Source organism: Lathamus discolor, chromosome 4 (assembly GCF_037157495.1).
Source record: "Lathamus discolor isolate bLatDis1 chromosome 4, bLatDis1.hap1, whole genome shotgun sequence".
Classification (NCBI taxonomy): Eukaryota; Metazoa; Chordata; class Aves; order Psittaciformes; family Psittacidae; genus Lathamus; species Lathamus discolor.
The window spans coordinates 60,981,878-60,994,510 of NC_088887.1; the positions used below are offsets into that span (position 1 = coordinate 60,981,878).

Below are 12,633 nucleotides of genomic sequence, written 5' to 3' on the forward strand. Positions count from 1 at the left end.
TACCTCACTGCTTCTGTCCCAAAATAGAGCTGATCACTTCACATATTTGTAAAAGAGAAAAGGAGTGGTGCAGTATCCTCCTAAGATTAGGAAGCACAAGTTGTTTCTATAAATGTCTTCTTCCAAAGGCAAAAGACATCCTGTTATACTTTCTCACAGCTAAAGAAAAAGAACACGCTGTTTGAAGAGACTTCAGAAATTCTTCAGACTTTCTGCTATGCAGGTATAGTTCTTTCTCTAGGACTGCTGAAGTAGTTCAGCTATTTATAGGAAATTACATCCATGTTACATACAACGGGGGGTAAATGCTTAAATACTCACCCTATCTCAAGTGGTACGTAAGTTACATAAGCAATGCTACCTACTTAAAAACCCCACACTCAAAGACTGCCTACTGGACCAACATGACGCCTCTTCCCCTGCATGCCTGTGATGGGTAAGCCTCCTGCCACCATGGCTCTAGTCTTGCAGCCCTGCCTTCAGCAGACACTCTGCAAGCAGGTAAAACTTTCACAGATCCAAGTACAGGATGTGAGCTTTCAAACGCAAGCTCTTTGCTAATCAGCAGTACGAGCTCCTGCTCTGAAGTACTGGACATGTTTCCAGTGGTATTGCATATGAAGTATTTACTACTGTTTTTCAAGCTCTACCTCAGTAAAAAAAAAAACAACCAAAACACCAAAACAAACCAAAAAAACCCCACAACAAAACCAACAAACTAACAAAAAAAAAACCACGAAGAGGGGTGGATGGCCACAAGTCTGCAAAATACTTTTGACTTAAAAATAACCCTCAGAATACTGCAACAGTCTCCAAGTAACACCAACTTCTACTTTTACACATATTTCTGCTCATGTAAAACAGAACAAAGAGGTTTTGGAGACAGCCTTTAAGCAGATTACAAGAGGCGATTTTTACAGAGGGATGGGAAAGTTCCTTTTTTTAGCACAAATCCTCTCAGCAGCAAGCATCTATTTTTTTCGTAGCATGTAATTTCAGAAGGACCACCTCTCATTCTTCACTTGGAAATCACATTTTCCTTGAGGAGCTACAAAATTTAATATTCTTCAGTTAAATTATGAAAATGACAGAACCATTTACTGTTCTCAGAGTTATGACATCTGTCTACCATGGCTTTATTTTTCTCTTATGGCTGGTACAACATCCAAGACTTACTTCTTTACTACTGAAAATTGTGAAGTGTTCCCAAGATCTGTGAGGAAGGAAGGTTCTATCAATCTCTTTTTTGCCACATCAGAAAAATACAACTGACCTCATCTTCTAACAGCAATCTATCTTCTTGAAATACTGTATAAAAGAAGACACAGTGTTGCTCAGAGAAGCTGTGGCTGCCCCATCCCTGGCAGTGTTCAAGGCCAGGTTGGATGGAGCCTTGAGCAACCTGGTCTAGTGGAAGGTGTCCCGGGCCATGGCCGGGGCATTAGAACTGGTTGAGCTTTAGGGCCCTTTCCAACCCAAACTGTTCTGTGGTTCTATGGTAATTCATATATAGAGGTGCATGGGGATGCTCTCAAGCAGTTTTCTTTGAAAAACACAACTTCAGTCCAAGAACACTGCTAAGGAGTCCAAGTTCTTTGAAAACAGCAGCATAATGAATAAAATGGAAAGCCAAGGAATGCAGCAAGACACACTTGTTTTCTGTGTGCAACACTGCTAGTTGGTTGGGTTTTCTTTGTTTTGGGTTGTTGGCTTTTTTTTAACCTGTTAGAGTTACCAATATAGAGGGCAGGTAGAAGGGAAGGAAAAGCCAAAGATACACATCAACTACTCATCCACCTAGCCAGTACACCAAGAGTTGTGTAATTGAATTTGTTTCCAAGAACACCAACATGAATAACTGTCTATATAGACCAGAGGAGATAAGATAGGACAAGGCGGCCACGATGGTTGGCAGACACTCTACACTGAGGTCAACATCCCACATGTTACCTGAGCAAAGCAGTACTCACAGGGTCAGGAGCACAGAGGCAGGACCAAGCTCCCCACCATGCAAACTCAATGCTTGGCATGGGAAAGCGATGGCGGTATGGTGACCCTGAGCAGGCGAATTCCTAGCACGCTATCCAAAACAGCCCAGTGAGCAAGCTGGGGAGCAGGAACCAGTATGACACTGTCCCAAGAGGCTCAGTCTGCTTGAGAACAGGTTTATTTTAGCTTGAGACTTCATGCTCACATGCCTGATGCTCTCTTTACAGCTCTATTCTACAACCTTCTGGCCTGTCCTACCCCCTCTTAAATTGTCTTGAAGGGAGAATTTGGAAGGCACCAGGTTAAGTTTCTGTTAATCGCTTGACCACTAAATTAATGCTGAGTGGCCACACTAAGCTCTCTTTCGGAACAGACCAATTTATGGTGAACATTCACTGGGATAAGAGGGGGGAAACCCTTCTTCAAGGTCTGGCCAAGAGACACATCCCCCTCTTTCCCTCAAATCTCAGGAAAGCACCTACATTTTGTTTCTAGCAATACCACAAACGCTACGTCATGGGCTGGGGGTCAGTGTGCAGCTGTCCATCGAAGGAGATGAGAGATGGAGCACCTCCCTTGCCTGTCCTCCAGCATGCCTCGTCTGACACTGCACCAGGCTTCATATAAACTTGTCTCCTCTCCTTGGCCTTTCCTGCACCATCCTTTATCCACTGGAAACAGAGATACAGGCAGAGGACTTTGCAATAAAAGCCCCCCTTTGCACGTGTATCTATCCTTAACTCCCCTATGGTTTTAAAACTCTGATATAACCGAGCTTTACCTCCTACATGCTTACTCTGAATCCCCTGGGGAGGGAAATTAAAATGCTGGGCAATCTGAGCAGCTACATGCATTAGCTATCCCCCATCCTAGGGGAACTTATTTCTGCTCAGAAAAAGCCCATCACACCAGAAGTAAACACAACCACTCCAAGGGACTGCTGTGGCTTTCAATGCTCTCCAGAGACAGCAGCGCTTCTCAGACTTAGCAGACTTTGCAGCAGTGGGTAATTACACACCAGAGCTTGCCTCATGCAAGAAGTGGGGCATCCTGGCACTCTGTGGTGTCCAGATACAACGTGTGCCACTTTGCCGGGAGCCAGACGTGACTGCACAGCAGGAAAGTGAACACCTGCCTCATGGTGCTGCAGAAACCAGGGCATGGCTATCACTCCCCATCCAAAGCAGCTCTTTAGGGATTAGGGCCTGGCAGGCACAAAGCCCTTCCCAGCAGGGCTGCAGGCCCACATGCAGGCTTGAGAGACCACCCAAGACCTGTATCTGCCAACACCGCTTAGGAACCAGCACCATTACAAAACAACAGCAGAAACAGCAAGAGGACTGCATGGCTGGGCTTTTTACCTCTGGGCAGGCATCTTCAGCCTTATTTACAGGAAAGGCACAGGATGCTAACAGGCTTGGTACAAAGGGCACAAAGAAATGCTGGCTGAAGGCATGAGCTGCTGCCACCCAAGCCCTCCTACATTCTGTGTGTGTTTGCCCACAAGCACACCCTCACCCCCAGGAGAGCTGGGTCTCCTTCAGAGCGGTATAGCATTAACTTTAAAACCAGCAGACTAGCACAAAGTGTACAATGTGCTCCTGTTTGGACAGCATAAGACAATATTTTTTCATAAATAATGTTCCCCAGGACTGAACATTGTTGTTGTGCTCCCACCCCTGCCACAATACACTCTTTGGCTGTACAAAGTTATGCATGGTACTTGGAAAAAGCCCTATTCATCATCTTCCCAGTGAACAAACAGCCACATACTCCCAAAAGCGCACCCACGTTAATTTGACACTGAAATCTAGCTTCCTTCAGTTTCAGGCACACAGTCTTCAGGGGTCTGTAAACCTGGAGACACAAAAGCAACTGCACTCCTCCCTTGCACAGTCCCTCCAGAAAGCGTCTCCATCAGAGAACAGGTGAGAGGAAAAGGGGTGCAGAAAGCTGCAGAACCTAAAGAAAAGCCAAACAAAAACCAACCCTGCATGCATATATAATAACATAATTCAGTTTAACTGACCCAAGAGTTCATATACTCAGAAGACCAGCTAGGCAATAAGGGATGGCAGAGAGGAAGCCCACCTCTCACACTCCAGGTCTCTAAATTTCAGGGAAACAACCCTGAGAGCAAGATTTGGACAACACTTGATATTATGATGGCTGAGCAGCATAGAGCTTGGCACAAAGAGCGATCCAGCTGGAAACAAGCACTTCCTTTCAAGCAGCCTGACATGTGCTTGCTTTGAAGCTGTGGTAATTAGATACCCTGCAATAACGAGGGATCTATTCCAATGTCTACGGCAGCAAAACAGCCAGTGACTTTGTTTAAAACAGCAGAGACCACCAAGCTGTGGACATCTCAAAGGGACCAGAAGGACCACATAGTAAAACTGATTTTGTTAAAAAGAGCAACAGAAAAAAAACCCACACAACCACACTTGAACCCATAGCAGACTATGAGAGCTAATATAGGGGCAGCAGTGGTACTGCAAATCTGATAAAAGACAAAAGATGAACATACATGCTAAGAGTAAGCTTTTGCAGGACTAACTAGCTAAACTGGAAAAAGTTGACAACCTGAAGGCATGCAAGACATCCTCTAAGACCCGAAATTAGGAGCAGATATTCCAGACTGTGCTGGAAGTAAGTGTACTGGCTACATGACAGGTACCTTTTACAGTTCGTACCTGCAGAACCTCAAGAAGTAAAATGCAAATCAGAAGACAAAGTTTCAGTCAGAATGAGGAAGTGATCAGTAACTGGGAAACCTGCACACACATCACACAAAGCCAGTTGTTGCAGATGGAGCAGCAAAGCACTCCACAAGAAATACCAGTAAAAAAACTCCACTGAACCGTGTGTCCTGCCAAGAAGCCTGGAATTTTTTTACCTAACTTCATACAGCAATTGTATAATCAATGTACTCATGTATCTTCAGTGTCTAAGAAGAAATTACAAAGATACCCATGCCCTTGACTCTCAGCAGTAATACATAAGCACATGGAGGTTAAAAAAAGCACTTATTTTCTAACACATTTAAGTCCTAAATACCTTACAGTGGCTCACAAGCATTTCAAGTTGCCCATATGCTAACACTTAAGAAGTACTGAATGGTTAGGAAACTTGGTTTTCTTCCTTACCCCCCCTGCTCCTTATTTACTGCAATACTTGGCTGGGAAGCAAGAAGGCAACTCCATCAAGCCAAAAGGCAGTACCTGATGAGCACGTGTTAGGAATTTCACAACATGAAGTTCAGACAGCAGGTCAAGCTGTGAGAAATGGCATCAGCACACACAAAACAGGAAAACAAGGCGAAAGGCTGGGGGGTGGGCTGCCCATCAGCAACTGGAATCTGGATCCGCTGCTGGGAAGTTACATCTCAGTCTATGGGTTTAGGATTTCAAGAGCTAGTGAGATACCTATTGTTTTCAATTAGGAAAAAAAAAAAAAGTCTTATTCAGCAACTTTAGAGTCACTGGCAGTTTATGAAGAGATTCCCAGCGTGCTTGGGAAATCACAGAAAGTGCTTGAGAACGACAGAAACCAGTACACTGCGAGGGAGTTATCGCAAGACCCTGATGCACAGCAGCCAGGGCTGGAGGTACGTGCTCCATGGACAGGAAGGGGAAGGACAGGCTGTGCGAGAACACTTAAGCGCCACGCTACATACACTCTTTCCTCTCACCTCATGCAGGCACAGCAAGAAGCACACAGAGTTCTCTAAAAATCATGTCAAGCACTTATTTAATTGACAAGAGGCTACTTTCCCCAGGAGAGGGACCTTGAACCCAAAACATTATGAGGCTCCACAACTGAAAACCGGCTGTATCCACCACTGACCTACATCAAGCCTCCCCCCTCCCTCTGCTTCACCTTCCTTCTTGGGCTCTCCATCCTGCCCTACTTTAATAGAGATTACTTCAGCTAAACCACATAATAGTTTTACAGGGACAGTCAGCTAACTGAAAACTTGTCACATCTAGCTGGAAAAGTGGAATAAATAGCAGAAGTAATGGTTTCTGCAGCCAGCATTAGCTATGCTATCCCAAATTCTTCTCTCTCTGATGCCTATCACGCAACCACAGCAAAAAATGGAAGCGCATCAGGGACTGGGGCAACTGTATGTTTTTTTTCCACAGCAGCCAGCAAAATAATAATAAAAATCAGAGCCATTTATCCCTAGCTGTAAAAACTAGGAACAAGGACAGCAATTTTACTCCAAGTAGGGAAGGAGCCCTTCCACAGAGGAGGAGCAGTTTTCTCCACGTCTGTCCTCTGAAGAGATTTACCCACAGGATTTCACCTCTGCTGAAGCGACCAAGGCTTTCAGCCCCCTTCCCCCTCAATTAAACCAGACATCTATCACGCTCAAGGCTGGAGGAGTAGCAGATCCTGGGGGATTTGCTGAGATCCTGGCTCTTCCCAGCTCTAGGCGTTTCAGATACTCATGGTGTTGTACCACCCCCACCGCTTGCAGAGCAAACAAGCCAGAAGCACGCACACACACAAGCATTACTATAAGGCTACAACCGAGCGAGCAGGATCCACCTACTACTCGGCGCAGAGGCTGAAAACAACCCAGTTTTGATAAACTAAGCCTGCCATCGGTCTGGCAGAGGAGGAAGTGCCGTTTTTATTCAAACCCAGGCTCTTCAGAGAATACGTTGCACATAGAAATACTACATGCCTATAAAGAGGTTACCCTTAAAAGGCGGGCGAGCGATCTCTGCAAGTCGAAATGCAGGTTTACCTCTCGAGTATTTCTGCATAGCGTAAGACAAAGGGAATTCTCTCAGCCTTTGTACTCATTGATATTTCCTTAAGCGTTTTCAAAGGCAACGTTGTGCCGAAGATGCAACCGCACGTAAGTGAATGATCGCGATCCACACACTAATTTCTTCCACGAACCCACAGCGGTGGTTAACACAACCGCTCCTGCGTACCCTTTACTAAAAGATGCGTTCCCCCTCAAATAGGAAAGCGGGTTTTCTAGAAATACTGCATAATGAGTCATCGACTGCAAGCAGCTCAGCACCAGGCACCTTCTGAGCAAGGGCAGAAATAACAGTGGAACAAAAATAGCCATTCACTGGGGGGAGGACGGGGGGGGGAAGACCCATTGGGAAGGTTCATTCTCTAAACTTCCCCCCGGCGCCCTCTCCCACCATTCACTGTAAATCACACACAAACACACACCCCGCCCGGCTGCTGCGGGTGAAGGGGGACCTCGCCCCCTTCCCCTTCTTCTCCTCCCCGCGGCGGGCGCTCACCCATCTCCAGAGCCTGGTTGTACTTCTCCAGGGCGGCCGGCAGCTCCTGGCGCTCCCGCAGCGCGTCGCCCTCGGCGCGGAGCCGCCGCGCCCGGCTCTCGGCTCCGAACCACTTGTGCAGCAGGTTGCCCAGCACCACGTTGACCCGCGGGCAGGCGGCCCCGGCGGAGGATGGCGGCGAGGCGCCGGAGGTCGTCTCGCCGGGGCGGCGCGGGCGGTGGCAGCGGCCGCAGTCTCCGGGCTCGGCGCAGCGGCGGCAGTGGGTGTGCCCGCAGTGCAGGGTCACCGGCTCGCACAGCAGCCGCCGGCACAGCGGGCAGGCGAACAGCTCCGGCGGGCGGCAGCACGCCGGGTCTCCCAGCACTTCGCTCTCCGCCCCGCCGCCGCCGGTGCCGCCGCCGCTCCCCCACGGCGGGAGGCGCAGCTCCTTGTCGCGGATGCTGAGGGCGAAGCTCTCGGTCAGCTCCCGCAGCTCCTCGGGCCGCAGCCGCGCCAGCCTCGCCGCCGCGCCGTAGGCGTCCAGCGCCTCGGCCATGCGGCCGGCCCGCGCCAGCGCATCGGCGCGGCGGAGGCACAGGCCCCGCTCGGGCTGCGGCAGCCCCGCCAGCTCCGAACCGTAGATCTCGGCCGCCAGCTCGAAGTTGCCGCCGCGGAAGGCCTCCTCCGCCACCTGCAGCATCTCGGCGCACGGTCCCCCCGCCGCGGACCTGGCCCCGCTCGCGGACCCGGTCCCGGCGGCGGGGGGCAGCGCGCAGGGCCCCGGGCCCAGCTCCATGCCCGCGCGGCGCCGCCGGCCCCGGGCCGCCCTACTCCATGCCGGACCCGCGGCGCTGCCGACTCCGGCTCCTTCCTGGGAGGGGACGGCGACGGAAGGGAGGGAGAGAGGGAGGAGGGGGCGGGTCACATCGCTGCAGCAGGGGGGCGGCTCCCGGGAGCGGGCGGGGGGGACGGGGATGGCGGTGGGAGGGGAAGGGGGAAAGACCGAAGGGGCGGGGGTCGACCCGCACCGCCCCCTCGGGCCCGGCTCCCGGCTTATGTAAGGGGCGGCCGGTTGTGTAAGCCGGCTCTGATCGCCCTCCCCCGGGGCGGCGGCGGCGAGGCAGCTAGAGGCAGCCGCCTGCCTCCGTCGCTCCCGACCCGCCCGGCGGCTGCTACCGCCGCCAGGTGCTGCTGCCGCACGTGCCCGCCCGCCGCCGCGCCGCCCCGCCCGCACGTGTGCCCGGCCCACTACCGGCGGCGGCGGCGGTTCCAGGCGGGAGTGTGTGTGCGTGTGTGTATATATCTGTATGTATGTATGTATGTATGTATGTATCTATGTATCTATCTATCTATCTATCTATCTATCTATCTATCTATCTATGTGTGTGTGTGTATGTGTGTGTGTGTGTGTGTGTGTGTTGCGGGGGGGTGTGTTCCGCTGTGCGGCTCCTGCCGGGCTTAGCCTTTTCCTTCCCGTTTCCTGGTGCCCAGCCTTAGCCGCTTCCTTGTCGGGGCTGCCAGACGACACCCCCCCCCCCCTCCGTCCTGGTGCCGGCTTTCTCCACCACCACCTCCCGGTACCGGCACTCCCCCTCTGTGTGGCACGGGGTGGGTCGGGGCGTACTGTCCATTATTGTTTGGTTGTGTTTGTCCGGCCCCCTAGAAGGCGAGCACGTGTTTCCTCTTAAATAGCAAAATAATAAAACGCAAAAAAAATAAGTAAATATAGTAATAAAACTTCCCAAACCCCACAAATCTCACAGGGAAAAAAAAAAACCCAGCCCTTTTCTGTAAGCGGCAGCCTTGCCAGCTCAGCTTGGGATCCGCAAGTCGTGCTGTGCGCTGGCTTGTGCGTCGGCAGCAACAATAAAGATAATGCAGCTGGAAGTTAGTTAATCATGCGTGAGTCAGAGAGGAATCCAGCTCGCTCCGCAGGAATAACAGGAGTGAAAAAAAAGAAGTAGGCAAGGTTTATTTTAGACACAGCTGTAAACAAGCCGTTCGGTCGGAGGAGTGGGGAGTCTGCCAGTCCGACGAGGAGGTACCCATTTCCAGCTGATTTTCGAATTGCAGCTAGGCAGCGGAGGGTATTTTGGTCTTTGCCGCTCTCCTGCTAGGCCTTAAGTCCCCAGATAATGGCCTTTTGGCACACATTGGGAAAAGCTAATTCCTTGACTATTGTACCAATTGGTCTTTAAGTATGAAATTGTCTTAACTTGCTTAACGTGTATAAAGTTTACATCTTATACTGCACAGTCATGCCTAAGTAATCATCAGTATTGATGGTGAAGTAAGCATGACCAGAGGGCCTGGGCTTATGGAAGGACATTTGTTTCTCAGAACCCCAAAGCCATCCACGAAGGATAAACGATACCCCTGGACTATTGAGGTAACATCAGCACCTCAGCCCTCTGACACCTCAGTGACCACCCCCTTTCCCCCCAGTCTGGCATCATATACAAGAAACTGTAGCAAGACCAGCTCCAGGAATGGCTAGATAAATAACAAAGCAGGCAGATGATCTCGTGATGTCACAGAATCACAGAATGGTTTGGGTTGGAAGGGACTTCAAATCTCAGCTCATTCCAACACCCTGCCGTAGGCAGGGACACCTTCCTATAGACCAGATCATTTAAAGCCCCATCCAAGAAGTATAGTTGTTTTGCAAAACAATAATGTGTCGTTCTAGCACTTACCCATTTTGCACTGGGAACGTTTCTAAGTAGTGGCTCTTTGAGCAGTGTCCACCGGTCCAACACTTGCACCACCCTCCTTGACTCAAGTTTTCTATCCAGAAGCTGACCCTAGCATCCCATCACCTTTTCGTCATTCTTTCTCTTGACATTTTCACTTGGAATTAGGATGGGATTGAATCCCACTGCTGTTTTATCAAGCTCACCTGGGGACACAATTCATAGCATAGTGGACAGAAGCAGTGTGGCCAGTTCTGCTCTGCCATGTGAAGGACAAGCACAGGGTCTGGAGAGATGATGAAAATGTAGACTCACTGCTTGAGCCACCCCCCCAGCATTACACTCTGGTTCCTGGGACTCTGGCAAGGAGCGGCAGTATTGCTGCTGATTGCTCCCATCCCACTCCCCTGGCCATTAGGCTCTTCGGCTGGAACTCCCCAGCAGCTCTCCCTGCTTTCCTGTGGGAGGAAAGAGTAGGTGAGTCCATCCTGCCATGCCACTTTTCCACACGTGTCTTCGGATTGCTGCATGATGGCCTTTTGCCTCCAGTCATCCCTTCTGATGGGCACTCGGAGGGCACTGGCTCAGGTGGTGGTGTTAAACCCCTCCATTTGCTGCTGCACTTGTGTCGTGCCATGCCGTGCCAGCACGCTGGGAGGGCTGCATTCCTTCCCTCATCAACACTTAGCAGGTGTTTCTGGAAGAACCTACTGCAAAGTGAGAGTGCTACCTTATTTAGCAACATGATCAATAGCCTCTTGGCATGCAGCCTTTATTTTTTCCCAAGACATCTATTTGCAAGGGAACAGAATTACCTCATTGCTGTTCAAACTGACACAGTGCCATCTTCTCCCTTCTTCGTGTGTACAGAATTGCTTGCCACCGGCATCTGAGCACACCTGCATCACTCTTCTCCTCAATGCTTATTTCAGGGGCTATGTTCTTTCACAAGTCTTCTTGCTCCAGAACATGGTTCATTTGTACGTCTGGCCCTGGCATTACTCTGAGCTTGTATCTACTCTTCCTCTGTCCGAACAACAATGCCTCTCTGATACAGCTCCCATTTGCAACATTGATGAATTCACCAAACCATGGATCTTGGATGGACGATGAAAATGTGGACTTTGCCACTTGAGCCACCCAGAAGTGTTAATACTTTGCAGGAAAAACAATAGCCTAAGAAACAAGGGAAAGAAACTGAAGTAAAATTATTAATTACCTATACTTCAAAAGCTCATACTTGTCACTTAAATTATCGGTAGTATGGCTGCCTCAACAAACGTGACATAGGAGACTTCTGCCAAGAAGTTCAGTGTCCTGTGATGTGGTGGTGTGGCTTACGGCTTCTTGTTGGACAAACTAAGAGCAACTGATTGTGACAGCCACAAGCACAATGGGTTTTTCATAAAGGATCTGAAAACACACCAAAACACCACAGCTGATTTATAATTTTTATTAGAAGAGAAGCTGTAGGTAGTGGATTGAAGCATAGGATTGAAATGTTGCCTACTGCAGGAGATGAAGGGCATCCCCTTGTAAACCATGGAAAAACTTCTGCTGGCCGCATCGTCTTAAAAGCCCACAAAACTTGTCACCCAAAATTAGGCGCTACGTGGCAGGTTGTTAGAGGTGATCCCAGTTAGCAGTATTATTTTCCTGTTAACAGTACGCTTCCACTTAGGAGTGGCCTCATCATGCTCACTTAAGCATGTGGAGAAGTCTGTCCAGTTTCTAAGGGAAGAGTTAGAAGTGCTTACTCCACTGAGCCACTTCAGGGTTGATGTGAGGTTTCCTTTAAGTTTGTAGCCTAATTTTCAACTTCTTCCCTGGGCCCATCTTTCCCAGGCTTTTCCCCAGGGCAGAATTTTCCTTGAAGTTTGAAGGGAAAAGCAGGAGATGAAGCAACTTTGCAATGACAGCATTTACGTATTTGGAGGGCATTTTTAATTCTGCTAACACTTTTCTATTCCAAAGTAGTTTGAAGTGTTAAACTCCCGTTCGTTTTGATGATTTTCCTCCTTGTGGAGGAAATCTGTCTTTTATTGCTTCAGAACAAGGTAATTAGGGTATAATCAGTGCACAGGCAAACACACGTGCAACACTAAAATGTTACAGAGGCTGCAAAGTCAAGGACACTAAATTTAGGATACAGCATAATTAAGGCTGTGTATGCTTATTTAATGTCTCCTTCATGCGTTAACCTGATACAATTTTAATTAATCACATACTATTTTCTCTACAGGATGCATGCCACAGGAAAGAAGATACTCAGTTAATGGGCACCCAAACAGTAATGTCCTCCTTGGTCACTGCGCAGTCCCCTGCATCTTTTGGTTTGTATTAGTCATACCTTGCGGCAGTAGCAGAATTAGAAATTTCCTTGTGTACTTTTCTATAACATTCAGGGTACAGCAGTGTAATACTTCACAAATACACATTTACATTTTCAACAAGAGCAGGAGTCAGAAGGAATAATAGTAGAAACTTTAGCGTCTGAGAAGCTGAGGTATAGGTGAACTAAGTCCAGAGTGGCCACTAACTTGGGGCACTCAATTTAGTGGATGAAATTTCAGAATATGATTTTTCAGATACACAGATTATTTCAGAAGCAGAATCACAGAATGGCTTGGGTTGGAAGGGACCTTAAAGATCATCTACTTCCATCCCTCTGCCATGGGCAGGGACACCTTCCA

At 49.0% G+C, this 12,633-nt stretch overlaps 1 protein-coding gene across 1 annotated transcript in view; it reads right to left on the bottom strand.

Annotated features, from left to right (window-relative positions):
* LONRF2 (LON peptidase N-terminal domain and ring finger 2) overlaps positions 1 to 8,202 on the bottom strand; it is a 35,284-nt gene extending 27,082 nt beyond the window's left edge. The window contains exon 1 of the mRNA XM_065677689.1: positions 7,269 to 8,202. Within this exon, the coding sequence (XP_065533761.1) occupies positions 7,269 to 8,043 (775 nt within the window). The 5' untranslated portion in view covers positions 8,044 to 8,202. The remainder of the gene's footprint in view (positions 1 to 7,268) is intronic.
* Positions 8,203 to 12,633: the final 4,431 nt, after the last annotated feature.